At 46.7% G+C, this 24458-nt stretch overlaps 1 protein-coding gene across 1 annotated transcript in view; it reads right to left on the bottom strand.

The window, feature by feature from the left end:
• Window positions 1-1429: 1429 nt before the first annotated feature.
• Window positions 1430-24458, bottom strand: part of LOC306941502 (uncharacterized protein) — a 43129-nt gene continuing 20100 nt past the window's right edge. Inside the window, exons 5-13 of the mRNA XM_079527010.1 lie at window positions 23298-23786; window positions 19926-20408; window positions 19635-19721; window positions 16366-18052; window positions 8908-8964; window positions 6576-6784; window positions 5044-6286; window positions 4031-4245; window positions 1430-3727 (exon numbers count right to left, since the gene is read on the bottom strand). Of these exons, the coding sequence (XP_079383136.1) occupies window positions 3624-3727; window positions 4031-4245; window positions 5044-6286; window positions 6576-6784; window positions 8908-8964; window positions 16366-18052; window positions 19635-19721; window positions 19926-20408; window positions 23298-23786 (4574 nt within the window). The 3' untranslated portion in view covers window positions 1430-3623. The remainder of the gene's footprint in view (window positions 3728-4030; window positions 4246-5043; window positions 6287-6575; window positions 6785-8907; window positions 8965-16365; window positions 18053-19634; window positions 19722-19925; window positions 20409-23297; window positions 23787-24458) is intronic.

Below are 24458 nucleotides of genomic sequence, written 5' to 3'. Positions count from 1 at the left end.
ATGTTCCCTCAATCCCAAACCTTTTTTTTTGTATTTTATTGTTTTATGGAGGGATAGACAGTAGGCTGACAGGAAATGGGGAGAGAGAGATGGGGGGGTGACATGCAGTAAAGGCCGTCGGGATCGGGAGTCGAACCCGTGGCACACTGCCAGACTGGATTACCAGCCAATTAAGGTGCCTGGACCGCTGAGCCATGGCCCAGGCCAATCCCAAACTTTTTTTAAAGCCAAATTAGTTACTTACGTTCCCTCAACCCTACAGGTAGGCCTATTATATACACCTCAACCCTCTTTTCACTCATCCCAAAATACATGCATCCGAAAAGATAACTAGTGTCAAACACCATAACCACTGATGTTTCTCATTCTTGAAGAAGGACATTTCTCATTCTTGAATAAGGATATTTCTCATTCTTGAATAAGGACATTTCTCTGAAACCAACATGGATCAGTATTTATTCGCCGCAGAAACGCATAGGTCAGTGTAATGTAAAGCTTGAGAACGGTTGCTTATGAGGTACGTTCACATTTACAGTACAAGGGAGAGCACAGTCGGATGTTCAAATAAACACTGTGGATGCAAGTCTTTGGGGCCCAAAGGCACGGTTTCCAGCCTGCCCCTCTTGTAAATCAAACTGCCCCAGCTGAGGCAGGACACTCCACCCTACCCTTCCGGGGACCCCCCCAACATCATGGGGTTTAATTTGGGATGGCGTTTTTCTTTTCTATTATGAGGGAACATCAAAACCCAATCAAAACATATTCAGATTCCAAATCAGCCCTTACAGTTCACTCAGAGTTATTGGGGGTCCTTGACATTTAAAAGATTGAGTACCACTGCTCTGATTCTTTTTGACAATAGAGGGTATGCGTGTGACATCATCATCAAACCAGGAAGTTATGCAGGAATGCCTACTGAGTGGCAAAAAACTACTTGCTGGCCTCGACAGCCTATACATCCACACAGAAAAGTCCTATTTGATTGCATTAAACAATGTTAAACAATGTTAAACTCACTTTGCATGTTGATTTGCCACTCGATGTGCCATTCACTTTAAGCATGCGCATACCCTCTATTTAGCTGAAGGAAATCCATGACATGGCAAAATAAATGTAAACAATTGCTTTGTCTTTGACGATCACTTTACCCTTCGTTTCCAATTCTTTGAAATACATCGGTCATAAACTTAAACTAAACAACCCCCCAAAAAATAGAAAATAGACCTATTGGGTATTAACGAGTAGTGCACAATGTATGAAAATAAACCATGTCTATGCTCGGACGCAAACTAGATATACGCGTTTTGCGGCTTACAGCAACTACCATCGTGTTAAGAGTATATCAAAAGTGTCAAAAATATAACAAATTATGTTAAATTGACATTTGTGGCATATATATCACACTTTGTTTTGTTCTGAGGAAACAATGGCAAGAGAGGCTCAAACTTTATATAAAACTAAATAGCCTATACAAATAAAAATGAGTCTTTCAATGAAAAAAAAACACAACAAAACACAACAAAATCAGATTAATGCTCAGAAAATAAATCATGTTCAAACACAACAAAAAAAGCATGAGCCCATTTTCAAGATCTCTTCTATGGCTCTACATAGACCACGTTCATGTAAATAAAAAGGGAACAAATTGCCATGTTCAAAGTCAATAAAAAGGGCCCAATTTTCAAGATCTCGCCCAGGGCCCTACGGACCAGCTCTGGTCTTATGTTCAAGACAAATGCTGACACACCGGACGGGAAATAGAGCAGCATCAGTGATCAGACTGAAGGCACGTGTGAATGTGTTCTACTTCTAATACACAAAAGGGTGGAGTCTGCCATAGCTGAATGGGTAGAGATCCAACCACCTGGGAAATCAGAAGATTCACCCCTTTGCCCGCCCAGTCTATGTGTCGAAGAGTCCCATAGCAAGATACTCAACCCCCAACTACTGCTAATACTCAGGCGCCGTCTTATTTATTTGGAGCCCACTGCTCCTAACAGTTTGGGTAAATGTGGGGACAAATTGTGCCAAGTATAGCGACAAATACAACTATTAAAGGTAATATATTATTAGAAGAAGGTACAGTATATGCCGCCTGAGTCATGCTCAGGAGGGTTACTAACCGATCTGAAGACAGTGGACAAGCCTCAGAGCAAGGCATTGGAATCCCTGAGGAACTCATGCAGCCACTTCATCCACATGGAACATAGCGACGAAGACAAGCCACCCCATGTGGCATGATCAATATGGCAAATATTGATAAAACTGTGTTCTGTTCATTATGCAAAACTTTAGTTACCCGAGAGCCTTCAACCTAAAGTCCTCTAAACTATCCAGCTCTCGTTGTGACCTCGGGTCCATCACAGACTTTTCTGCTTTGGTGTTAATTATGATCATGTTTGTTCTGTATAAGCTACAGTACCAGGTGTCAATCCAGGTGCCGTCTTTAATAAAAAGCATGTGTTACTATTTAACCAACAGGTTTTCTTTTCTCCTATATGAATCCCCATGTGGTTCTAAACATATCCCCAACCATTGCCACAAATATCCTCCCACCGTCCCCCTGTATGGATGCCCCTGTCTCTCCAGAGCAACCTTCTGACAAACTACAATCTCTTTCTTTCCCCAAAATGACTGGACATATGTCCGTCCAGAGCACTTTTGTGGCCAAAACCTTTGTTACAAACTGTACAACTAAAGGGTTTTGCTATATGAGTGCTCATATGTGCGGTCAGAGCCTTCTTCAGACCAAAGATTTTATCACAAATTGTACAAGCAAAGGCTGTGTGACTGAGCATGTGTTTATAATATGCAACTTGAGTAAAGCTTTCGCCGCAAACTGTACAACTAAAGGGTTTTGTTGAATGAGTGCTCATATGTGCATTCAGAGCCTTCTTTAGACCAACGACTTTATCACAAACTGTACAAGCAAAGGCTGTGTGACTGAGCATGTGTTTTTCCAGATATGCACCTACAGTAAAGCTTCCGCCGCAAACTGTACAACTAAAGGGCTTGTTGCCTGTGTGCATGGTGGTCATGTGTTTATGAAGATACCGATTTATTTTAAAGCTTGCGCTACAAATTGTACAACCAAAGGGTGTTTCACCTGTGTGGCTACTCTTCTCGTGTCTGATCAGGTCTCTCTTATGACGAAATTGTTTGCCACAAACCGTACAAGGCGTATCCCCTCTAATCCTCATCGTGGGTTCCTTGTTTCTCAAAGACAATCTTTGTCCTTTTAATTGTTGTCTCCCGCGTGATCTCAGCGATTGTAAAGCCGGCGGTGCTTCCCTGGTCTCCGTCCACTCACTCCCATTGTCTTCAGTGTCGGGTTCGGCACCGTGCGAAGTTACAGCTCGTGTTTTCCCGCGTCCGGTCGAGGAGGTCCCGCCTCTGGTCTCCTCCCACTCGTCGCTGTCGGAGTCAGACCAGCGCAGACGGAGGGGCTGCCCCTCGCCAGTCGGTTGCGACGCTCCACCATCTTGTGTTTCGCTGGAGGTGCTGGACAGAGGCTTTGTCCAACTGTTGTCGTTGTAATCTTCACTCGTCGCCGCCGGTAATGTCAACGTTGAGCAATGGGCCTCCGCTGGCCTTTTGGCTAGCTCCTCCTCCTCCCGCTGCCCTCAACTCTGGGGAGGAGGGGCCGGTTCCTCCTGGACCAAAATGGGGCTCCTCTGCTGCCCTTCCGTGGAAACCACCTCTTTACAGACAGGGAGGTGAAGGAAGTCTAGGCAAAAACAGAATAATAAATTAGAGTGAACCATTAAACGTTTGAACTTTATCCACCTTTAATTATACATTTATTTATTTATTTGTTGTAGTTGTTGTAGTTGAAGGTGAACTTCTACTGTTGTTTCCATGCCTATCTTTGTTCTTTGGATTTTGATTATAGTGAGAGATAAGATACCGTTTGACTTCTAACCTATTTCTGGCTGGTCAAGTTCCCATAGTCTATACGTAGTTAACGGTAGCTGCACGTTAATACGACAAATGTTCTGTAGTTTTATGCCCCATGCGGTCTCAGGCCCACCTGTGTTGCTGCTGGACTGGTTGTCCTGAGAGTCCTGTGTCTGGAGGACGTCCATGCTGGTGCTCAGGGCTGCCTCCATCGTCACCTTGGCCTGGGTTCTCTCCTCGTCGCTGTCACTCTTGCCCAGGTCCTCAAAGCCAAAGTATTCCATTTTGCTGCTGCTGCTGCCGCCATCGACAGCCACCCCGCCGCCCTCCTTGTCCTCGATGGACAAGCTGTAACTCAAGAAAATACAGAGTTTGAAATGACTTGGAACCAAGTTAAAAAAAAAATCTATCTTGAATATTAAAGTGTACACTACAATATGTGACCTATTTTGTCTAGAGCTGAGTCGTCCTAGGTTTTTGCATTTCATATGAGAGCAGGGAATCATAGCAAAATAATGATAGATAGATTGGTTAATTAGATTGAGTGAATAGTTTTTAGACTACAGCTTATGGAACTGAAGTAAAGTTAAAACTCTTAAGTGCCGGAAACACCAATTGAATGGCTCGCATACAGAGTTAGTACTACTGATCTATCTATCCCATCATGCATAGCAGGGTTGCATTTCCTTTGTTTACTGGGCTCTCTTTGTTCCGTGTATGCTCTCTGAGTCCAAGCGTTCGGAACTAGTGCCCCAGGAGGATATAAATGGCTTCTTATATTGAAACAGCTACAGTTTTAACAAAATATCATTGTTAATACATGTTTCTTTGAGATTTACATTAGACAAAGTGGACAAACTAGTAACTTTTAAAACGATCGGGTAGAAATCAGATTGTACTGTGAGTTTGCAACATTATGGACGAAACTGAGGCAAGTGTTAGCAATGCTAGCGATTGCTAGCTCGATTCATATATCTTACGTTTATGCCAGACCATGCTCTAAGTATGTGAAGAGCCTTCCTGTGCTCAGAAAAATATTGTTGAGTTTTTGCTTTGCTGAACAATGGGCAGGAACAAAGACTGACAACATTACAGAGGAGGCCAATCGAAAAAGTCGACATAACATGACAGATGTGTGCTGTTTACCGGCTGCGTTTGACCGGTGGAGGGGACATCTTCTCGGTTGCTTCTCTGGTTGCCTCTCTGGCCAGGTCCATGCTGCGCCCCACGTTGGAGTCCAGGATGGTGACCCTAGATGCCGTCTTTCTCTTTTTTTTCCGGAAATGAATGGACATATGTCCGTCCAGAGCACTTTTGCGGCCAAAACCTTTGTTACAAACCGTACAACTAAAGGGTTTTGCTGTATGAGTGCTCATATGTGCGGTCAGAGCATTCTTTAGACCAAATACTTTGTCACAAACTGTACAACTAAAGGGTTTTGCTGTATGAGTGATCATATGTGCGGTCAGAGCATTCTTTAGACCAAAGACTTTGTCACAAACTGTACAACTAAAGGGTTTTGCTGTATGAGTGCTCATATGTGCGGTCAGAGCATTCTTTAGACCAAAGACTTTGTCACAAACTGTACAACTAAAGGGTTTTGCTGTATGAGTGCTCATATGTGAGGTCAGAGCCTTCTTTAGACCAAAGACTTTATCACAAACTGTACAAGCAAAGGCTGTGTGACTGAGCATGTGTTTTTCCAGATATGCACCTACAGTAAAGCTTTCGCCGCAAACTGTACAACTAAAGGGCTTGTTGCCTGTGTGCATGGTGGTCATGTGTTTATGAAGATACGCATTTTTTTTAAAGCTTGCGCTACAAATTTTACAACCAAAGGGTGTTTCACCTGTGTGCATACTCTTCGTGTGTCTGATCAGGTCACTCTTATGACGAAATTGTTTGCCACAAACCGTACAACGGGTCTCCCCTCTAATCCTCATCGTGGGTTCATTGTTGCTCAAAGACAAGCTTTGTTCTTTTAATTGTTGTCTCCCGCGTGATCTCAGCGATTGTACAGCCGGCGGTGCTTCCCTGGTCTCCGCCCACTCCGGTTCGGCACCGTGCGAAGTTACAGCTCGTGTTTTCCCGCGTCCGGTCGAGGAGGTCCCGCCTCCGGTCTCCTCCCACTCGTCGCTGTTGTCGCTGTCGGATTCAGACCAGCGCAGACGGAGGGGCTGCCCCTCGCCAGTCGGTTGCGGCGCTCCACCGTCCTGTGTTTCGCTGGAGGTGCTGGACAGAGGCTCTGTCGAACTGTTCGCCGCCGGTAATGTCAACGTTGAGCAATGAGCCTCCTCTGGCCTTTTGGCTAGCTCCTCCTCCTCCTCCTTGCGCTGCTCTTTTCGTTCCGTGGACACCACCTCTTTACAGACAGGGAGGTGCAGGAAGTCTAGGCAAAAACATAAGAATAAATGAGAGTGAACTTTATCCACCTTTTCATTCATGCATTCATTCATTTTTGTAGTTGTGGTAGTTGAAGGTGAACTTCTACTGTTGTTTCCACACCTATATTTGTTCTTTGGACCAAGTTTTGATTATAGTGAGCGATAAGGACAGACAACCACCGGTTGACTCATAACCGATTTTCTGGTTGGTCAAGTTCCCATAGTCTATATGTAGTTAACGGTAGCTGCACGTTTCTACGACAAATGTTCGGTAGTTTGCTGTCTCAGGCCCACCTGTGTTGCTGCTGGACTGGTTGTCCTGAGAGTCCTGTGTCTGGAGGACGTCCATGCTGGTGCTCAGGGCTGCCTCCATCGTCACCTTGGCCTGGGTTCTCTCCTCGTCACTGTCACTCTTGCCTAGGTCCTCAAAGCCAAAGTATTCAATTTTTCTACGGCTGCCATCGACAGCCAGCCCGCCGCCCTCCTTGTCCTCGATGGCCAAGCTGTAACTCAGAGAAATAGAGTTTGAAATGACTTGGGACCAAGTTGAAAAAGATATGTCCAGATCTATCTTGAATATTAGAGTGTACAGTATGTGACCTATTTTGTCTAGAGCCGAGTCATCCAGGGTTTTTGCATTTCATATGAAAGCAGGGAATCAAATAATGATATATTGGTTAATTAGATTTAGTGAATAGGTTTGAGACTACAGCTTATAGAACTGAAGTCAAGTTAAAACTCTTAAGTAGAGAAAACACTAATTGAATGGCTCACATTCAGATTTAGTACTACTGATCTATCTATCTATCCCATCATGCATAGCGGCCATTAGCAGGGGTTGCATTTCCTTTGCCTTTCTTACATGCCGATTTAAGCTCTGGCATTTATGTCAGACCAAGCTGAAGAGTATTCCTGTGCTGTTAAAGGACAACTTTAGGTTGTTATTAGAGAAAGTAAAAGATGAGTGTTATTTTTTTTTCATTTGCTGCGTTCTTTCGTTTTAGGGATTTTAGCTGTTTTTGACAGGGGGGCGGGGGGGGGGGCTTTCGAGCATGAGGAAAATATTTTTTTTACAAAATTGTATAGCGGTTTTTTTATTATTTACTATCACAGGGTGAAAGTAGGCAAAAACAGGCATTAATGCCAAATGCATTTTCCCGCTTAATTCCCTGATTGCGGGATGTTAACGGACATCTGTGGACATTTACCGGAAAAACTATTTACTGAAGATTTGTGGACATCTACATGGAATCTACTCCCCTGACTCAACAAAGACACAGCAGGGGTCTGATCCTTGCACATTGACCCTTTGTTTAAAGAGGGGCAGGGAGAGGGGGGGGGGATGGTTCCGGGTTCTCTCTCTCGCTCTCTCACACACACACACACACACACACACACACACACACACACACACACACACACACACACACACACACACACACACACACACACACACACACACACACACACACACACACACACACACACAGTTTTTTGTTTATGAAGATAACTGAGTTTTAAGAAGAAGCTGAAGTTGTTTTTGTTCACTCAGGAGATGTGAAGGAGATGCATGTGAGCTGTGATATAATATATATATATACATTATATAATATATAATATATTGTGTGTTATATATTGTTATAGTGTGTATATTATATTATATATTATAGTATATATCCCATTATAATGTATATTTACTTTATTATCAATGTTGAAGATTTAATTGTACTGTGGAGCTAGCTATCAATGTAGTAGACGGATCATGAGTTTTGTGTTGTATTGTGTGTTGGATGAATGTTGTATGTAAATGTATGTAATAATATAAAATAAATAATGTAATGATATGTTTTAAGACCCCAGGAAGAATAGCTGCTGTGTCTCACAGCAAGCTAATGGGGATCTAATAAAAAAATCACACACACACACACACACACACACACACACACACACACACACACACACACACACACACACACACACACACACACACACACACACACACACACACACACACACACACACACACACACACACACACACACACAATTATAACAGGTAATTCTTTTCCCCCCATAAGTGTCTTTCCGGTGATAAGATTAGACTTTTGAATTGTGTTTGTTTAAACAACTAAATAAATCCTAATGTTTGTGTGTATTCCTTCACAGGAAATTGTTACAGGGAGTGGAAACCACCCCCCTTTAGAATGGTATGCCCCAGCAGCATTGGGGGAAGTTGTCATGATTGTTTACATCCGTGCACCAGTTCTAATACAGTCATACTAGAGTACATACTACTGTCTCGTGTCTCCTGATTTATACATACACAAACATGGTGTCAGAAGCGGCTAAACCCAAGTGCAGTTTACGTGAAGAGTATTGTGCTTCGGTGCGGGACCCGGCGTGAAGTTGAAAAAAAATAGAAAAAGACGGAGAAGGAAAAGACCGGCAGAACAGCTGTTAGCAACAAGCTAGCGTAAAATAACACCACGATGGCAGCAAACATACCACCACCGGAGGAGATGAAGATGAGCGGCGATCTGGCAAGTAACTGGGATAATTTCAGAGCAGAATTTGAAGACTATTTACTTGCAACAGGATTAACAGAAAAGGCAAAGGAGGTACTTTACCACGAGCTGCACACGGACATCATTCTCTCCAGCGAGGAGCCCGGTATGAGTGCAGGACTGACATAGAGAGAGAGAGAGAGAGAGAGAAAGAGAGAGAGAGAGCTTAATAACTGATGCTGACTATCTGTGGGATGTGAGAGGATGCTGGCGTCAGTTTGTTCGCCGCTTCTCCATCTGAGCTAGATTAGTTCAGTTTAAGCCTATTTTAAAGTTGCCTTTTACCTCTAGTTTTAGATTAGTTATTTTTAAAGCTTTTTTGACATTGCCTCCCCGATTGGACTTTTTACTGTTGTTGTGTTCACTCACCTGCTAACTCCACTGTCCCACTACCAAGGAGCGTTTTACTGCAAGAGAACGGCTTTCTGGACCTCCACCCTGGAAATATTTCGGGCTGTTTTTACTGTCCTGGTGTGTTGGCTGCTTCTCAACGTTGCGGTTAGTTGGCGGCTTTAGGGCTAGCTGACAACCAAAACATAGGCAGCCATCCCCCTGTCCTGGGGGATCTACTGGATTTACTGTCCTGGTGTGTTGGCTGCTTCTCAACGTTGCGGTTAGTTGGCGGCTTTAGGGCTAGCTGACAACCAAAACATAGGCAGCCATCCCCCCCGTGTTCTCGTCGTTCTGGTTAGCTGGCGACCTCAGGGCTAGCCGGCGACCAGTAACGTGCAGTTGCTCCTGTGCTGTCAGTGGGGCACGAAGTTGCTTGCTAGCCAGCAAGCAACTGGTGGCTGCAGCCGGCCCGGCTAACAGGATCACATCATCTTCACAGTCCATACTCCTACCGGGCAGTATGCTACAATATTCCATCTCGCAACTGCTTCGGCTCAACAACTTCACCACTCCGTTATCCACTTCAGTCATCCGACGGATTGGAATTATCCGCCGTCCCCGCTATATCCACAGAAGTTCCCGTCGTAAATTTGTCTTCTCTCAATCCTGTCACTCCATTCACTCCATCTGTTCAACCAAACGCTCTGTCGCATGTGTGACGCGTCATCAGAGCACACTCCCAGCTAGCCAATACAGCAGCGCTGGGATCGTCGCGAGACCACTTTACTGCAGGTGGCATACAACACGTGGAGTGGATTCCACCTTACTCCGGCCACTGCAGAAATTCACGACTCCATCAACAGTCAAAATTGAACTTTTCAACCTACAAACCCTCAAAGAAAAATCCTCTCTCATTCACACCCACATTCTGGAAAAACAATTAGACATCATGTGCCTTGTTGAGACCTGGCACCAGCCAGGGGTTTATTCATCGCTCAACAAAGCCTGCCCTCCTGGTTACAAATACCTGGAGAAAGCACGTAGCACTGGTGGTAAAGGTGGTGGCTTAGCCATCCTGCACAAAGGCCATCTGGACCTGTCTCCCCTCCCTCTGCCAGCATTCTCTTCATTTGAATGTCTCGGTTTTAAATGCAAACCCCCCTCCACTATGACAGCAATACTCATTTACCGGCCACCAAAACCAAACTCACTTTTTATTTCAGAACTGCATGATCTCCTCACAACACTCTGTATTACATCCACCAACACCTTAATTCTAGGAGATCTGAATATTCACATGGACACCCCCACCTCACCCCCCGCAGCTGAACTACTACAACTACTGGACTGCCTCCACCTCACACAGCACGTGCACGTCCCAACACATGACAGGGGACATACACTTGATCTGGTCATCAGTGACCCTGGCCTGATCAGCAACCTGCAGGTGTACGAGATGGGTGTGTCTGACCACAGAGTCATCTCTATGGAGCTGCCATTCCCCTCCCCCCACAATAAGCCAAAACGTCAAATTCATTTCAGACAAATCAAAAACATCAACCCCGACGCCTTTGCCCTGGACCTTCATGACCTCTCCTCTGCAACCCCCTCATCAGCCACTGAATCAGTTGACCTCTACAACAACACCCTGAGCCGTCTCCTGGATCTTCACGCCCCTGTCAAAACAAAAACAGTCACTTTCTCACGCTCCTCCCCCTGGTTCACCAGTGAGCTGCGGAAAGCGAAGGCAGCGGGCCGTGTCCTTGAGCGCCGTTTCATGGGAGCATCAAAAAGCCTATGCAAAGGCCCTCAGAGATGCCCGGTCACTTTTCTACTCCAATATCATCAATAACAACTCCGGTAACTCCAAGCAACTTTTCACCACCATAAATAACATCCTCAAACCACAATCAACCACTCACAGCGACACCACAGAGGACCAATGCAACAGCATCCTAGACTCATTCAGGTCAAAAGTCAATAACATCCGCTCCACCCTATCGCACTCCTCCACTTCAACTTCCCTGTCTGTCACCCCACTGCCAGGGATCCCCCAGCCTTTCCACTGCTTTGCCAACATCTCACAACACCAGGTTGAGGCCATCATCTCCAAGATGAAACCATCAACATGCGCCCTTGACCCCTTCCCCACAGCACTGTTAAAAACCCACATTACTGCCATAAGCCCCCTCATCACCACAGTCATCAACCTCTCCCTCCAAGCCGGCTGTGTTCCACCTGCCTTAAAATCAGCCATCATTACACCTCTCCTGGAAAAAACCCACTCTTGACCCGGAAGTTCATGCCAACTACAGGCCCATCTCCAACCTGCCCTTCCTCTCCAAGGTACTGGAAAAGGTAGTAGCTGCTCAACTTCAACAACACCTAAAAAACAATAACCTCTTTGACAAATTCCAATCAGGATTCCGCTCAGCCCACAGCACAGAAACAGCACTGGTCAGAGTCACCAACGACCTGCTGATGGCAGCTGATAACGGCTCCCCCTCCCTCCTCATCCTCCTGGACTTGTCAGCCGCATTTGACACAGTCGACCATACCATCCTCCTCAACCGACTCCACTCCACTATAGGACTCACCACTGCACTGGACACTGCACTAAACTGGTTCACCTCATATCTCACTGACAGAACCGAGCGCGTTTCCCTGGGAGGTGTTCACTCACGATCACACCCTGTCACCTGCGGCGTACCCCAAGGTTCCGTCCTCGGCCCCACCCTTTTCACTCTCTATATGCTCCCCCCATGGTGAAACGCATCTTGATGACATCATCAAGATGTGTTTCACCATGTTAATGATTTTTTTCATACTTACAGTTCTAGGAAACACAGAATGGGGGGACTTTTTTATTATGTCCACACAACAGCTCTAAGGTATATTAATTACATAGTAAAATGTTGAAAATGGGTGGTTTTCCCCTTTAAGGAAACTACAATTCAGGGTCAGAGAGGTCAAGTTTCATGGACACATTCTATCGGCGGATGGACTCGGAGCGGACCCGGAGAAAATTATGGCAGTCCGTGACATGCCTCACCCCGAAGATGCCAAGGCCGTGCAACGGTTTATCGGGTTTGTGACGTACATTGCTAGGTTCATGCCCCGCCTCTCTGAGGTATGCGAGCCGCTGCGGAGGCTGTTGGACAAGGACGTTCCATGGCAATGGCTGCCCAAACACGACGCTGCAGTCGAGGAGATCAAGAGACTCGTTACTACAGCCCCGATCCTGCGATACTACGACGTGACCAAGCCGGTCACCATCCAGAGTGACGCGAGTCAGAAGGGACTGGGCTGCTGCTTGCTACAGGAGAGTCAGCCAGTGAGCTTTGCGTCGCGAGCACTTACTCAGACTGAGCAGAACTAGAGAAAGAATGTCTGAGTATAGTGTTCGCATGCCAGCGTTTATTATTATTTGTATGGGCGGGAGGAGATAACAGCAGAAACGGACCACAAGCCACTCATCTCGATATTCACCAAGCCCCTTCTCACAGCACCCAAACGACTCCAGAGCATGTTGCTCACACTTCAAGCATACAATCTCAGGGTGGTGTACAAACCAGGGCCCCGATATGCACATCAGCGACACCTTGAGCAGGGCCACGGCTCCATCGCAGGGGGCAGGCGCTAAATACACAAAACAAACCACCTGCTGCCTGCAGAGGGCACAGGCGGACGCTGAACGAATTAATCAAGCAGAGTATCTCAACGTTACCAGGCAGCGACACACTCAGGATGATGGGAATCTTCAGTTACTGCAAGCGGTGGTGCTCCGGGGCTGGCCAGATTGCCGGGAGGATGCTCCTCTGGCAATCAGGGAATACTGGTCGATCAGGGACGAGATCAGCGCACAGGGGATGGTGTGCTTTTCAAAAGCCAGCGTGTCATAGTTCCTAAGTCAATGCGTGCAGAAATGTTGAAACGCATTCATGCCAGCCATGTAGGCGGAGATGCCTGCTACAGACAGGCCAGGGACACGCTGTACTGGCCCAACATGCACGGAGAGATGCCTGCTACAGACAGGCCAGGGACACGCTGTACTGGCCCAACATGCACGGTGAGATCAAGGACTATGTGAGCCAGTGCTCAGCATGCAATGAGTACGCACATGAACAACAGCGGGAGACAATGATGTCCCACGCACTCCCAACACGACCGTGGCAGATACTAAGCATGGATCTGTTCAAACAGGCTGGCAAGGACTTCTTGATCATGGTTGACCATTATTCAGATTTCTGGGAAATAGAGCTGCTCCCAGATCTTTCGGCAGGGACTACAGTGCTGAGGTGCAAGGCTCAGTTTGCACGTCATGGTCAGCCGGACCGGGTGATTTCTGACTGTGGTGCTCAGTTTGACTGCGAAACGTTCAGGAGGTTTGCTAAAGAATGGGACTTTGAACACGTCAAGTCCTCGCCCAGATACCCAAAGTCAAATGGAAAGGCTGAGTCGGCCGTGAAGATAGTGAAAAGCCGATGCAGGAAAGCAGCCAGTGCGGGTAATGACCCGTGGCTGGCAATCTTGCAGTAGAGGAACACGTCGACGGAGGGCCTGCTCAGCAGCCCTGCACAGAGACTGATGTCTCGTAGGCTGAGGACCCCACTCCCGGTTGCTGACGCGCTCTTGGAGCCGAGCGTGGTTACGGGGGTCCCGGACAAGCTGCGGATGAAACATCAGACAGCCAAGCTCTGGTATGATAAATCGGCCAGGGATCTGCCTGAGCTGTGTATCGGACAGGACATAAGGGTGAAGCCACTGCCTGGGGACAGGACGGGCAGGTGGCGAAGAGGAGTCTGCCTACAGCTGGTGGGCCCCAGATCGTACCTGGTGGATGTCGAGGGGACACTCTACCGCCGTAACCGGGTGGACCTGCGGCCAGCGGAGAGGGACATTACAGAGCGCCACACTGAGCGACAGTGTGCAGCACGACAGCCCACCCGAGGGGCAAATCAGCAGTCCGCTCGTCGACACGACGGACACTAATAATGACTCTGACACGGGTGCCCAGAACGTCGAGTCGCCCAGTCAGGGTGTCGTGCATCAGCCTAGGGCTGGCCCACCACCAGTGCCAGGGCACAGGACGGCCAGTGGGAGGCTGGTGAAGGTGCCAAAAAGACTGGATCTATAGGAGGGACTGAACTCTGACGTTGGGTTTGATGACTCACTGCGACTGCTTTTGTTTGTTGTTTAAAAGAAAACATTAAAAAAAAGAAAAGAAATAGGAAAAAGGAAATGGAAAGAAAAGAGTTGGGAGGTTGTAAAATGTCTGTACACTACATTTGTTGACTGCTCTGCTGTCTCGTTGAATGTGGGAAAAAAATGGAAAAGAAGAGATGTGGATTTTTGCACTAAAGAATGTTTGCTAGTGTACATGCACTGCCAGGGATTTCAGCAATGTATAAGTTATCATCTATAAAAGGGGAGATGTTACAGGGAGTGGAAACCACCCCCCTTTAGAATGGTATGCCCCAGCAGCATTGGGGGAAGTTGTCATGTTTACATCCGTGCACCAGTTCTAATACAGTCATACTAGAGTACATACTACTGTCTCGTGTCTCCTGATTTATACATAAACAGAAATGCTTTTCCTGGAATCAAACTAATATGCGTCTATCTTCTGCTCAACAGCATAGGAGCAGGTCGTCATGCATTGCTTCGGCCGACATAAACATTATAACAGGTAAGAAAATATATATAGACTTTTGTTTTTTCCCCATTAATGCTCTAGCTGTGTATTCAATTCATCAAGGCATTCCAGTGATAAGCGTAGACTTAGTATTGAGCGGTTTTGAATAGACATTGAATTGTGTTTGTGTGTATAGATAAACTAAATAAATCCTAATTGTATTTGAAAAGAAGCCATCGTCTGGACCAGCCTGGCTGGGGACCACCCTGGACCACCAACATTTTAAAGTGCTTGTACAAGCTCAGGTTATATATACGTTTTCACCCAAGGGCTGTTCATTTATATTGTTTATTTTGTATTCATTTTTTTCTGTTTTAGTTCAATAAACTTAATTTCATGACATCTGCCCATTTTCTACATGGTGTGTGTGTGTGTGTGTATATATATATATATATATATATGGGGGGGGGGGGGGGGGGGGATTCAGTGTATAGGGGGGGGGGGGGGGGGGGGTTCAGTGGCTATGAACCACCATGGGGGCATGAAACAGACTTCCAATCAGATGTGTTTTTTTGAGCATGCCCAGAAGTGCTTTAATAGTATGTAAATGTATGTTTTCTTCATGCCAATAAAGCTGCATTGAATTGGGAGGGGGTTGTGGGGGGTGGGGGGGATTCTTGCCCAAGAGGTGTGACTAGGAAGCAGCCACAGCAGGGGGCCTTGCAGATTTAAGTTGGTACAATTCGGACCTCTACATACCGGTAGATTTGCTGATTACAGGCTGGTAAACAACCGTACTCACTGGATTTGCATGGCCTCTACATTTAGTATATCTGCCCGAAATCCTTGTTTTTTTCGCAGTAATTTCTTGGGGTCTACTAGGGCGACTGTGGCTCAAGAGGTAGAGCAGGTCGTCCAATGATCCATGGGTCGGCGGTTCGAATCCCGGCTCCTCCTGGCTACATGTCGAAGTGTCCTTGGGCAAGACACTGAACCCCAAATTGCTCCCGATGTGCTGGTTGGTACCTTGCATGGCTTCCGCCACAATCGGTGTATGAATGTGTGTGTGTGAATGGGTGAATGTAATGCACAATCTATGTAAAGCGCCTTGGATAAAGGCGCTATATAAAAATGCACCATTTACTAGAAATTACATCTGGCCACAAAAGATCACGAGATCTACTGAATGTGTCAAACTGACATATTGAGCCTATATGACACACAGTGTGGCTTCCCCCAGTAGGCTACCTTCAGTAGGTCTAGTAGGACTATAGTAAATAATACAAAATTAAATCGCCATGATATTTTGAAAAAAAAAAGACATTTAACCCCATGCCCTAAAACGAAAGAAAGCAGCAAATGAAAAAATAAATAACACTCAACAACCTAAAACATGAACCTTGGTTGAAAAAAACAAAAGTTGTCCTTTAAGTAATTTTGGATAGAAACGTTTTTTCTGCTATGCTGAACGATGGGCAGCCGTGAGAAGACTGACATTACAGAGGACGCCAACCAAAAAAGTCGACATAACATGACAGATGTGTGCTGTTTACCGGCTGCGTTTGACCGGTGGAGGGAACATATTCTCTGTTGCTCTGGTTGCCTCTCTGACCAGGTCCATGCTGCGCCCCATGATGGAGTCCAGGTCGGTGAACGTAGTCGTAGATGGTGACATTGGCTTCAGCAATGTGCAGTCTCTCTGCAAGCTCTCCCTCCTCTTGACAACAGCAGCTGCTGCTGCTGCAGCTGCTCTTGCTGCTACTGCTGCTGCTGCAGTATTCCTCGGCCTCCCCCTTCTGTTTGCGACAGGTTGGCGAGAGTCCTTGCTACTTCCCGGCACGGCAATGGAGTCTTTAGCTAGGACACTAGAGTCCATACTAAGAGCAGAGGACGGCTGCGGCGTCATCATCACCTCGGTGGGAGATTCCGCCGGAAGCTGCTTTCCGGCACCTGTCAGCCCTTCTGCGCAGAGGTCACCCCGTGTGGAAGAGGAGGAAGCGGACTGGGAGTCCATGCTACCGCCAGGCTCAGCATTAGAGTATTTAGCCATTGGCTTCAGCAATGTGCAGTCTCTCTGCAAGCTCTCCCTCCACTTGACAACAGGCGCTGCTGCTGCTGCTACTGCTGCTGCTGTATTCCTCGGCCTCCCCCTTCTGTTTGCGACAGGGGGTTGGCTGCCGTTACCTGCCGTGTCGGGTGAGGCATTCCTGGGCCGACCGTACGCCCGGCAGTTGGAGGCCCTGCGGGCGAACGTTGCCGGCGGGATGTCCGCGGCAGATTCCGCTGGGAGCTGCTGCTCCGTGCTTCCCAGCCTTTCCAAGTAGAATTCACCCTGGGCTGAGGGTGCCTGGGAGTCCTTGCTACCTGCAGGCTCAGCAATAGAGTCTTTACCGAGGATGCTGGGGTCTACACTGAGATCAGAGAATGGCTGCTGGTCCCTCACCCCAGTGGGAGATTCCGCTGGAAGCTGGCGGTCCAAACTTGTCAGCCCGTCCGAGTACAGTTCACCCCGGGTGGAAGGGGACTGCGGTTCGACTGAGCTACCTCCAGGCTCGGAGGCTTTTCCCAGGACGCTGAAGTCTATGATGAGAGCAGGGGACACCTGCGGGGTCATCACTTCAGCGGGAGATTCTACAGGAAGCTGCTTTTCAGTGCGTGTCAGCCCGTCTGAGAAGAGTGCACCCCGGGTGGAAGAGGACTGGGACTCCTCGCTACCCCCGGGGTCGGCATTAGAGTATTTTTCCAGGATGCTGAAGTCTATGACCAGAGCAGGCGGTGGATGCGCGGCCATCACCTCAGCCGAAGAGAGAGAATGTGCTGGAAGCTGCTGCTCTGCGGCTTCCGAGTACAGTTCGCCCTGGGTGGAAGAGGTCCGAGAGTCCTTGCTACTTCCCGGCTCGGCAATGGAGTCTTTAGCTAGGACGCTAGAGTCCATACTAAGAGCAGAGGACGGCTGCGGCGTCATCATCACCTCGGTGGGAGATTCCGCCGGAAGCTGCATTCCGGCGCCTGTCAGCCCTTCTGCGCAGAGGTCACCCTGTGTGGAAGAGGAGGACTGGGAGTCCTTGCTACCGCCAGGCTCAGCATTAGAGTCTTTAGCCAGGATGCCAGAGTCGCGAGAGGCCGAGCTCGTCTCCGAAATGCCAGAGACCATCGTGGTTGGCGTCAGGTTGCTGTCAGGTGAGCCTCTGTCCGATGGCTGACCGTCCTCTGAATCTTTCTGTACTGATGTTTCCTCATCTGTGGGTGGGTATGAAAAACACACATTTACACTGTTAATGGTATGGTATGCATGTGCATGCACCATCAACTGAAATACAAACTGGAATGCAGGTCACCTTAGCTTTAAATAACTTCAACCATTATTTTAAACGTTAGCTATTGAAAAAGGGCAGATTTTTCATTTAAATAGTGAAAACGTGTGAAAATCTTTTAATATGTATGCTTTCACCACAAACGCTTTAACTCAAATGTTTGCTGCTGGGGGTCCCTGAAACAACATATTTTCTGATAGGGGCCTGCAGCCAATTACATATAATTGTTGGTCGTCCTTGACATGAAATAGTTTGAGAACCACTGATATAGAAACAGGTTTTTCAGAAAACTGTCATGATTTAGAAGACGTTTGTAGAATCTGGTCTCAGGTCTCAACGGGTGAAACTGCTTTCACGTGAAACTAGTGAGACAGCCTCTTCAATAACTGCAGTATCTGTAATATATCAGGGAGGGGGATGAGTTGATAGAGGCTTCTGACAAGCTGTGATCAAGATAATGCTAGTTCTTTCATGCAGCTAATATCCAAATGTAAAGGCTAAAACTGAAGTGAGGGGTGCTCTTATCATCGTGACGCAAAAATAGACACTATGCCTATTTGCTCAGACACTATGACGTAAAATTCTCCATTCATTGTCAATGGGAATTTAATGTCTGCGTAGGACAAAAATAGACACCATGGGCTCTATTTCCGTCCATGCTAAACCCCTTATCCCTAAACTTCTTTGCCATTTTTTTTTTTTTTTTTTACTATTTTGAAATAATTTGAATAGTTAAAATAAGTGTCGATGTACATCGGCTACTTGAACTATTCAAAAACGTTTAATCGGTGAACCAATATTTCTCCACCGCTTGCTCCATGCACGCTCGCCCCTCTAGACCAGAAAACACGCTGGCTGGACCAGGCTACCCAGTAGTAAACATGCTCATGTCCCAGCTTTCTTCGAACATGTTGCAGGCATCACATTCAAAATGAATGAATATTTGCTGGGGTTCAGGTGTCTTGCTCAAGGACACTTCGACACCAACTCTGGGGGAGCCCGAGTTCGAACTGGCAACCTTGCGGTTACCATCCGGCCACTCTACCCCTGAGCCACCACCGCCCCGGTTGAAGAGGATTTGTAAATTGTTGTATTCTTTTTTTTATTTATGTTTTAAACAACGTCCCAACTTCATTGGAATTGGGGTTTGTACAATATAAAGCACGAGGGAAACTGTTGCGCCTTTCTTCCTTTATTGAGCAACGTTTCGGTCGTCAGACCTTCATCAGGCATGTTCGAAACGTTGCTCAATAAATCTAACTCAAGTGAAGACAGTGTGTGGGATTCTATTTTCTCTACAGCCCCTTTATTCTGAATTTGTCGATGATGAAAAGCCTACTTGCTGTATTTTCAGCCTACATATCCTACACGATGTAGGCTAGACACATCCGAGATGGCGGCGGTAGGCCGTCAGTCTACCAGTGACGTCAGCCCGTTCTTTTCCCTATAGAAGACCAAGTGCAAAGCTAACTCGGGCCAGTTCCACTAAGAACAATACTCTTCCATACCAGTGGCAGGGAATCCAAGGAAATCCTCCTCGTTGTCGTCCTCTGCAAACAAGTGTTGGAGATGCTGATGCGGTTCTCTGTCCATGGCTTCAGTTGGACCACAATGGAGAGAAGAAAACATCATCAAATGTCTCACTTGTGTCTAAAATGGAGTCAAACACATACCTAGTGACCTTTGGGGGTGGCCCAAATGTTGCGCACGCACACATGCACACGCACACACACACACTAGAGACGCGCGGATGGACTTTTTACTTTTACTTAATTTAAGTAAAAGTAACATTTGAGTACCTTTTCCACCGTGGCTGCCTGCTGCGTCAGAGGAGGCCTTCTTGGGCCGGACGGCGGGCTGCCGCCGGTACTTCCTGCGGCTGGAGGTGGTGCTGCTGCGGGTGAGCGGCGCCAAAGGGATGTTGTCGACGGCAGGCTCGGAGAGATGTCCCGCCGCTGGATGCTGCTGCTCTGTTCGTTGCTGAGCAGAGGACGGCTGAGGCGTCATCATCACCTCGGTGGGAGATTCTGCCGGAAGCTGCTCTCCGGCGCCTGTCAGCCCTTCTGCGCAGAGGTCACCCCGTGTGGAAGAGGAGGAAGTGGACTGGGAGTCCATGCTAGGCTCGGCATTAGAGTCTTTAGCCAGGACGCCGGAGTCGCGAGAGGCCGAGGTCGTCTCCGACATGCCAGAGACCATCGTGGTTGGCGCCAGGTTGCTGTCAGGTGAGCCTCTGTCCGACGGCTGGCCGTCCTCTACATCTTTCTGTAATGATGTTTCCTCATCTGTGGGTGGTTATGAAAAACACATTTACACTGTTAACGGTATGGTATGCATATGCACACACCCAGTGTTGTACCCGAACGCGTTCAAAGAACGATAGTTCACGAACACGTTGGGCTGAACGTGAACTGAACGTACTGTATTTCTGCCTGATGAACGTCATTGTGAACGCGTTCATTTCTGGCGTGTGTGAACGTCACTTTTTCTTGTTCAACTTCGTTCAAGAGTGAGTGGGGGGGTTACAGACATTCGTATCCTGCCACAACGTTATGCTGCTTTCACACGGGCAGATGCAACAGATGCAAAGCTACACTAGTACACCTACAGTAGTCACAGTGTCGTCGTTAAGCAGCAGGAGCCTAGGATCCCACTAGCAGCAGCTGTCCGTTTATCATTAGCACAACCACAAACGTCCAACACATATACAACTAGAAAAAGTGCCCTTCTGGGCACAGGTCTCCACCAGGAGGATAGGAGTGTGAGTGTGATGTTTGGCAAAATGTTTAGGAGCAATATAAACGTGTGTGTGTGTGTCGTGGCTTGTTGTAGCGCCACCATGAGGCTGATTTGAAAACTGTCAATTGGCATTTCTTCCAAAGCCTAGTGGGAATAAGCATGCACAGTTTCACCACAATCGGACGCTGCGTTGAGTAGTTGTGGCGATTTGTACAAAACGGGTACAAGCCAAGTTTAGAAGCCAATCGTAGCCAATGAGGGTGGATTATGAGAAATCAAACAAACCTGTCTTGATCACATGACTATGGAGAGCATGTGTACCGATTCGCGTGAAATTTGGATACAATCTGAAGGAGTAATATTAGAAAATGTGTTTTACATATGTCGGCCTCCTGGTGGCGCTATAAAGAGCAGATGTGAAAAATCCCAGGAAAAGGGTTTTCCTTGGCCTCTAGGGAGTTGGCATACAAAGTTATCCACAGATCCGTGCAGTTAGAGGTAAAAACACTTTTCGGCCAGTTATAGCGCCACCATGAGGCTGAGTTGAAAATGTTCATGTGGCATTTCTTCCTCGGCCTAGTGGGAATGTGCGTGCACAATTTCACGGAAATCACACAATGTGTTCATGATTTGCAGCATTTTGTTTGAAACTGAGCACTCCTGCGAACTTTGGAAGCCAATCTTAGCCAATCAGGATGGAGTCTGAGAAATCTGAAAGACCCGTTTCGTTGAATGGCTCTAGAGAGACTGTGTACCAATTTGCGTGATGTTTGGACAAAATCTGTAGGTGTACTGTCCAAAAACTTGTTTTGCACAAAGCGGCCTCCTGGTGGCGCTATACCAGGCCGTTCTGGAAATTTTGGGGCAGAGGTTCATCGTTGGCATCCAGGGAGTGTGTGTGCAAAATTTGGCATCGACCGGGTTAACGGTGCCGGAGATTAGCTGGTCACAGACGGACAAATTACTCACCTAATGCTGCCTGCAGGTTCCATGTTTAATTCCAGCGTGTGTAACCTACATTGTCTAAGTGACAGTTTTCATATTGTAAATATGGTCGCTAATGTGGTTTAGCGACTAGTACTTTGACAGCTCATCCATCGTGGCTTGTTTACAAGTGAAACAGACTTCCTGTGCAGAAACTGCCTCATCAAAATAAGAGCCACTTGTATTGATTAGTCAACACTAGTTTTATTTCCACATCTACTTACAGGACGTTAACATCTCATTTGAGTGCCTGTCAGCATTCTCTAAATCCCTGTCTCTCAGCTGGTGCGCAAATGGCTATAGGCTGTGGCAATAATAAACATTTAAAAAAAAGAACGAAAAATAACTAAAATAGTTCATTTTTTGGAACCATGAACTTTAGTTCAAAATGTTGAATTTTTAACTATGAACTGAACTAGTTCCTTTTTAAATTTCTGAACTGTGAACTGAACTAGTTCATAAAATAAATGAACTTTCCCAACACTGCACACACCATCAACTGAAAAACTAACTGGAATGCAGGTGACATTAGCTTTAAATAACTTTAACCATTATTTTAAACGTTAGCTATTGAAACATAGCAGATTTTTCATTTAAATAGTGAAAGCGTGTGCTTTGAATATATTTATTCTTTCACCGCAAACGCTTTAACTCAAATGTTTGCTGCTGGGGGTCCCTGGAACAACATATTTTCAGATGTGGGCCTGCAGCCAATTACATATAATTGTCGGGTCCTTGACATGAAATAGTTTGAGAACCACTGATATAGAACCATAGGTTTTTCAGAAAAGTGTCATGATTTAGAAGACGTTTGTAGAATCTGGTCTCAGGTCTCAATGGGTGAAACTGCTTTCACGTGAAACTAGTGAGACAGCCTCTTCAATAACTGCAGTATCTGTAATATATCAGGGAGGGGGATGAGTTGAGGCTTCTGACAAGCTGTGATCAAGATAATGCTACTCTTTCATGCAGCTAATATCGAAATGTAAAGGCTAAAACTCACACCCGTGTGAAGTGAGGGGTGCTCTTATCATCGTACATCATCATGATGCAAAATAGACACTATGCCCAATGCCCATTTGCTCAGACACTATGATGTAAAACGATCCATTCATTGTCAATGGGAATTTAATGTCTGCGTAGGACAGAAATAGACACCATGGGCTCTATTTTCGTCCATGCTAAACCCCTTATCCCTAAACGTCTTTGCCATTTTTTTCTATTTTGAAAAACATTTGTTGGAGATGCTGATGCGGTTCTCTGTCCATGGCTTCAGTTGGAGCACATTGGAGAGAAGAAAACATCATCAAATGTCTCCCTTGTGTATACAATGGAGTCAAACACATACCTAGTGACCTTTGGGGGTGCCCCAAATGTTGCGCGCGCGCACACACGCACACGCACACGCACACACACACACACACTTTACTTAATGTGAAACATTTGAGTACCTTTTCCACCGCTGCTGCCTGCTGCGTCAGAGGAGGCCTTCTTGGGCCGGACGGCGGGCTGCCGGCACTTCCTGCGGCTGGAGGTGCTGCTGCTGCTGCGGGTGAGCGGCGCCGAAGGGATGTTGTCGGCGGCAGGCTCGGAGCGACGTCCCGCTGCTGGATGCTGCTGCTCTGTTCGTCGCTGAGCAGAGGACGGCTGAGGCGTCATCATCACCTCGGTGGGAGATTCCGCCGGAAGCTGCTTTCCGGCACCTGTCAGCCCTTCTGCACAGAGGTCACCCCGTGAGGAAGAGGAGGAAGCGGACCAGGAGTCCATGCTACCGCCAGGCTCGGCATTAGAGTCTTTAGCCAGGATGCCGGAGTCGCGAGAGGCCGAGGTCGTCTCCGACATGCCAGAGACCATCGTGGTTGGCGTCAGGTTGCTGTCAGGTGAGCCTCTGTCCGACGGCTGGCCGTCCTCTACATCTTTCTGTAATGATGTTTCCTCATCTGTGGGTGGGTATGAAAAACACATTTACACCGTTAACGGTATGGTATGCATATGCACACACCAACAACTGAAAAACTAACTGGAATGCAGGTGACCTTAGCTTTAAATAACTTTAACCATTATTTTAAACGTTAGCTATTGAAACATAGCAGATTTCTCATTTAAATAGTGAAAACGTGTGCAAATCTTTGAATATATTTATTCTTTCACCGCAAATGCTTTAACTCAAATGTTTGCTGCTGGGGGTCCCTGGAACAACATTTTCAGATGTGAAACTGCAGCCAATTACATATAATTGTTGGGGTCCTTGACATGAAATAAGTTTGAGAACCACTGATATAGAAACTAGGGATGTCCCGATACACTTCTTTCGCTTCCGACCCGATCCCGATACCTCAATTTCTGCGTTAGCCGATACAGATACTGAATACCGATACCAGTGTTGTGATCTCGTGTTGTGTTTATAGCTATCTAGCTATATATCTCGTGTTGTGTTTATAGCTATCTAGCTATATATCTCGTGTTGTGTTTATAGCTATCTAGCTATATATCTCGTGTTGTGTTTATAGCAGACTCCTCACTCATATGTGCACTTGCAGTTTGGGCAACTCGAAAGCAAACTCCACATGTCCCAACATTTTATTTACCTGCCATAGTGTCAACCCCTTACC

The sequence above is a fragment of the Electrona antarctica genome (genome assembly GCF_951216825.1).
Source record: "Electrona antarctica genome assembly, chromosome: 17".
In the NCBI taxonomy this organism is placed as follows: Eukaryota; Metazoa; Chordata; class Actinopteri; order Myctophiformes; family Myctophidae; genus Electrona; species Electrona antarctica.
The sequence above is the reverse complement of the archived record's forward strand: the minus strand, read 5'-3'. Positions and strand labels throughout refer to the sequence as shown.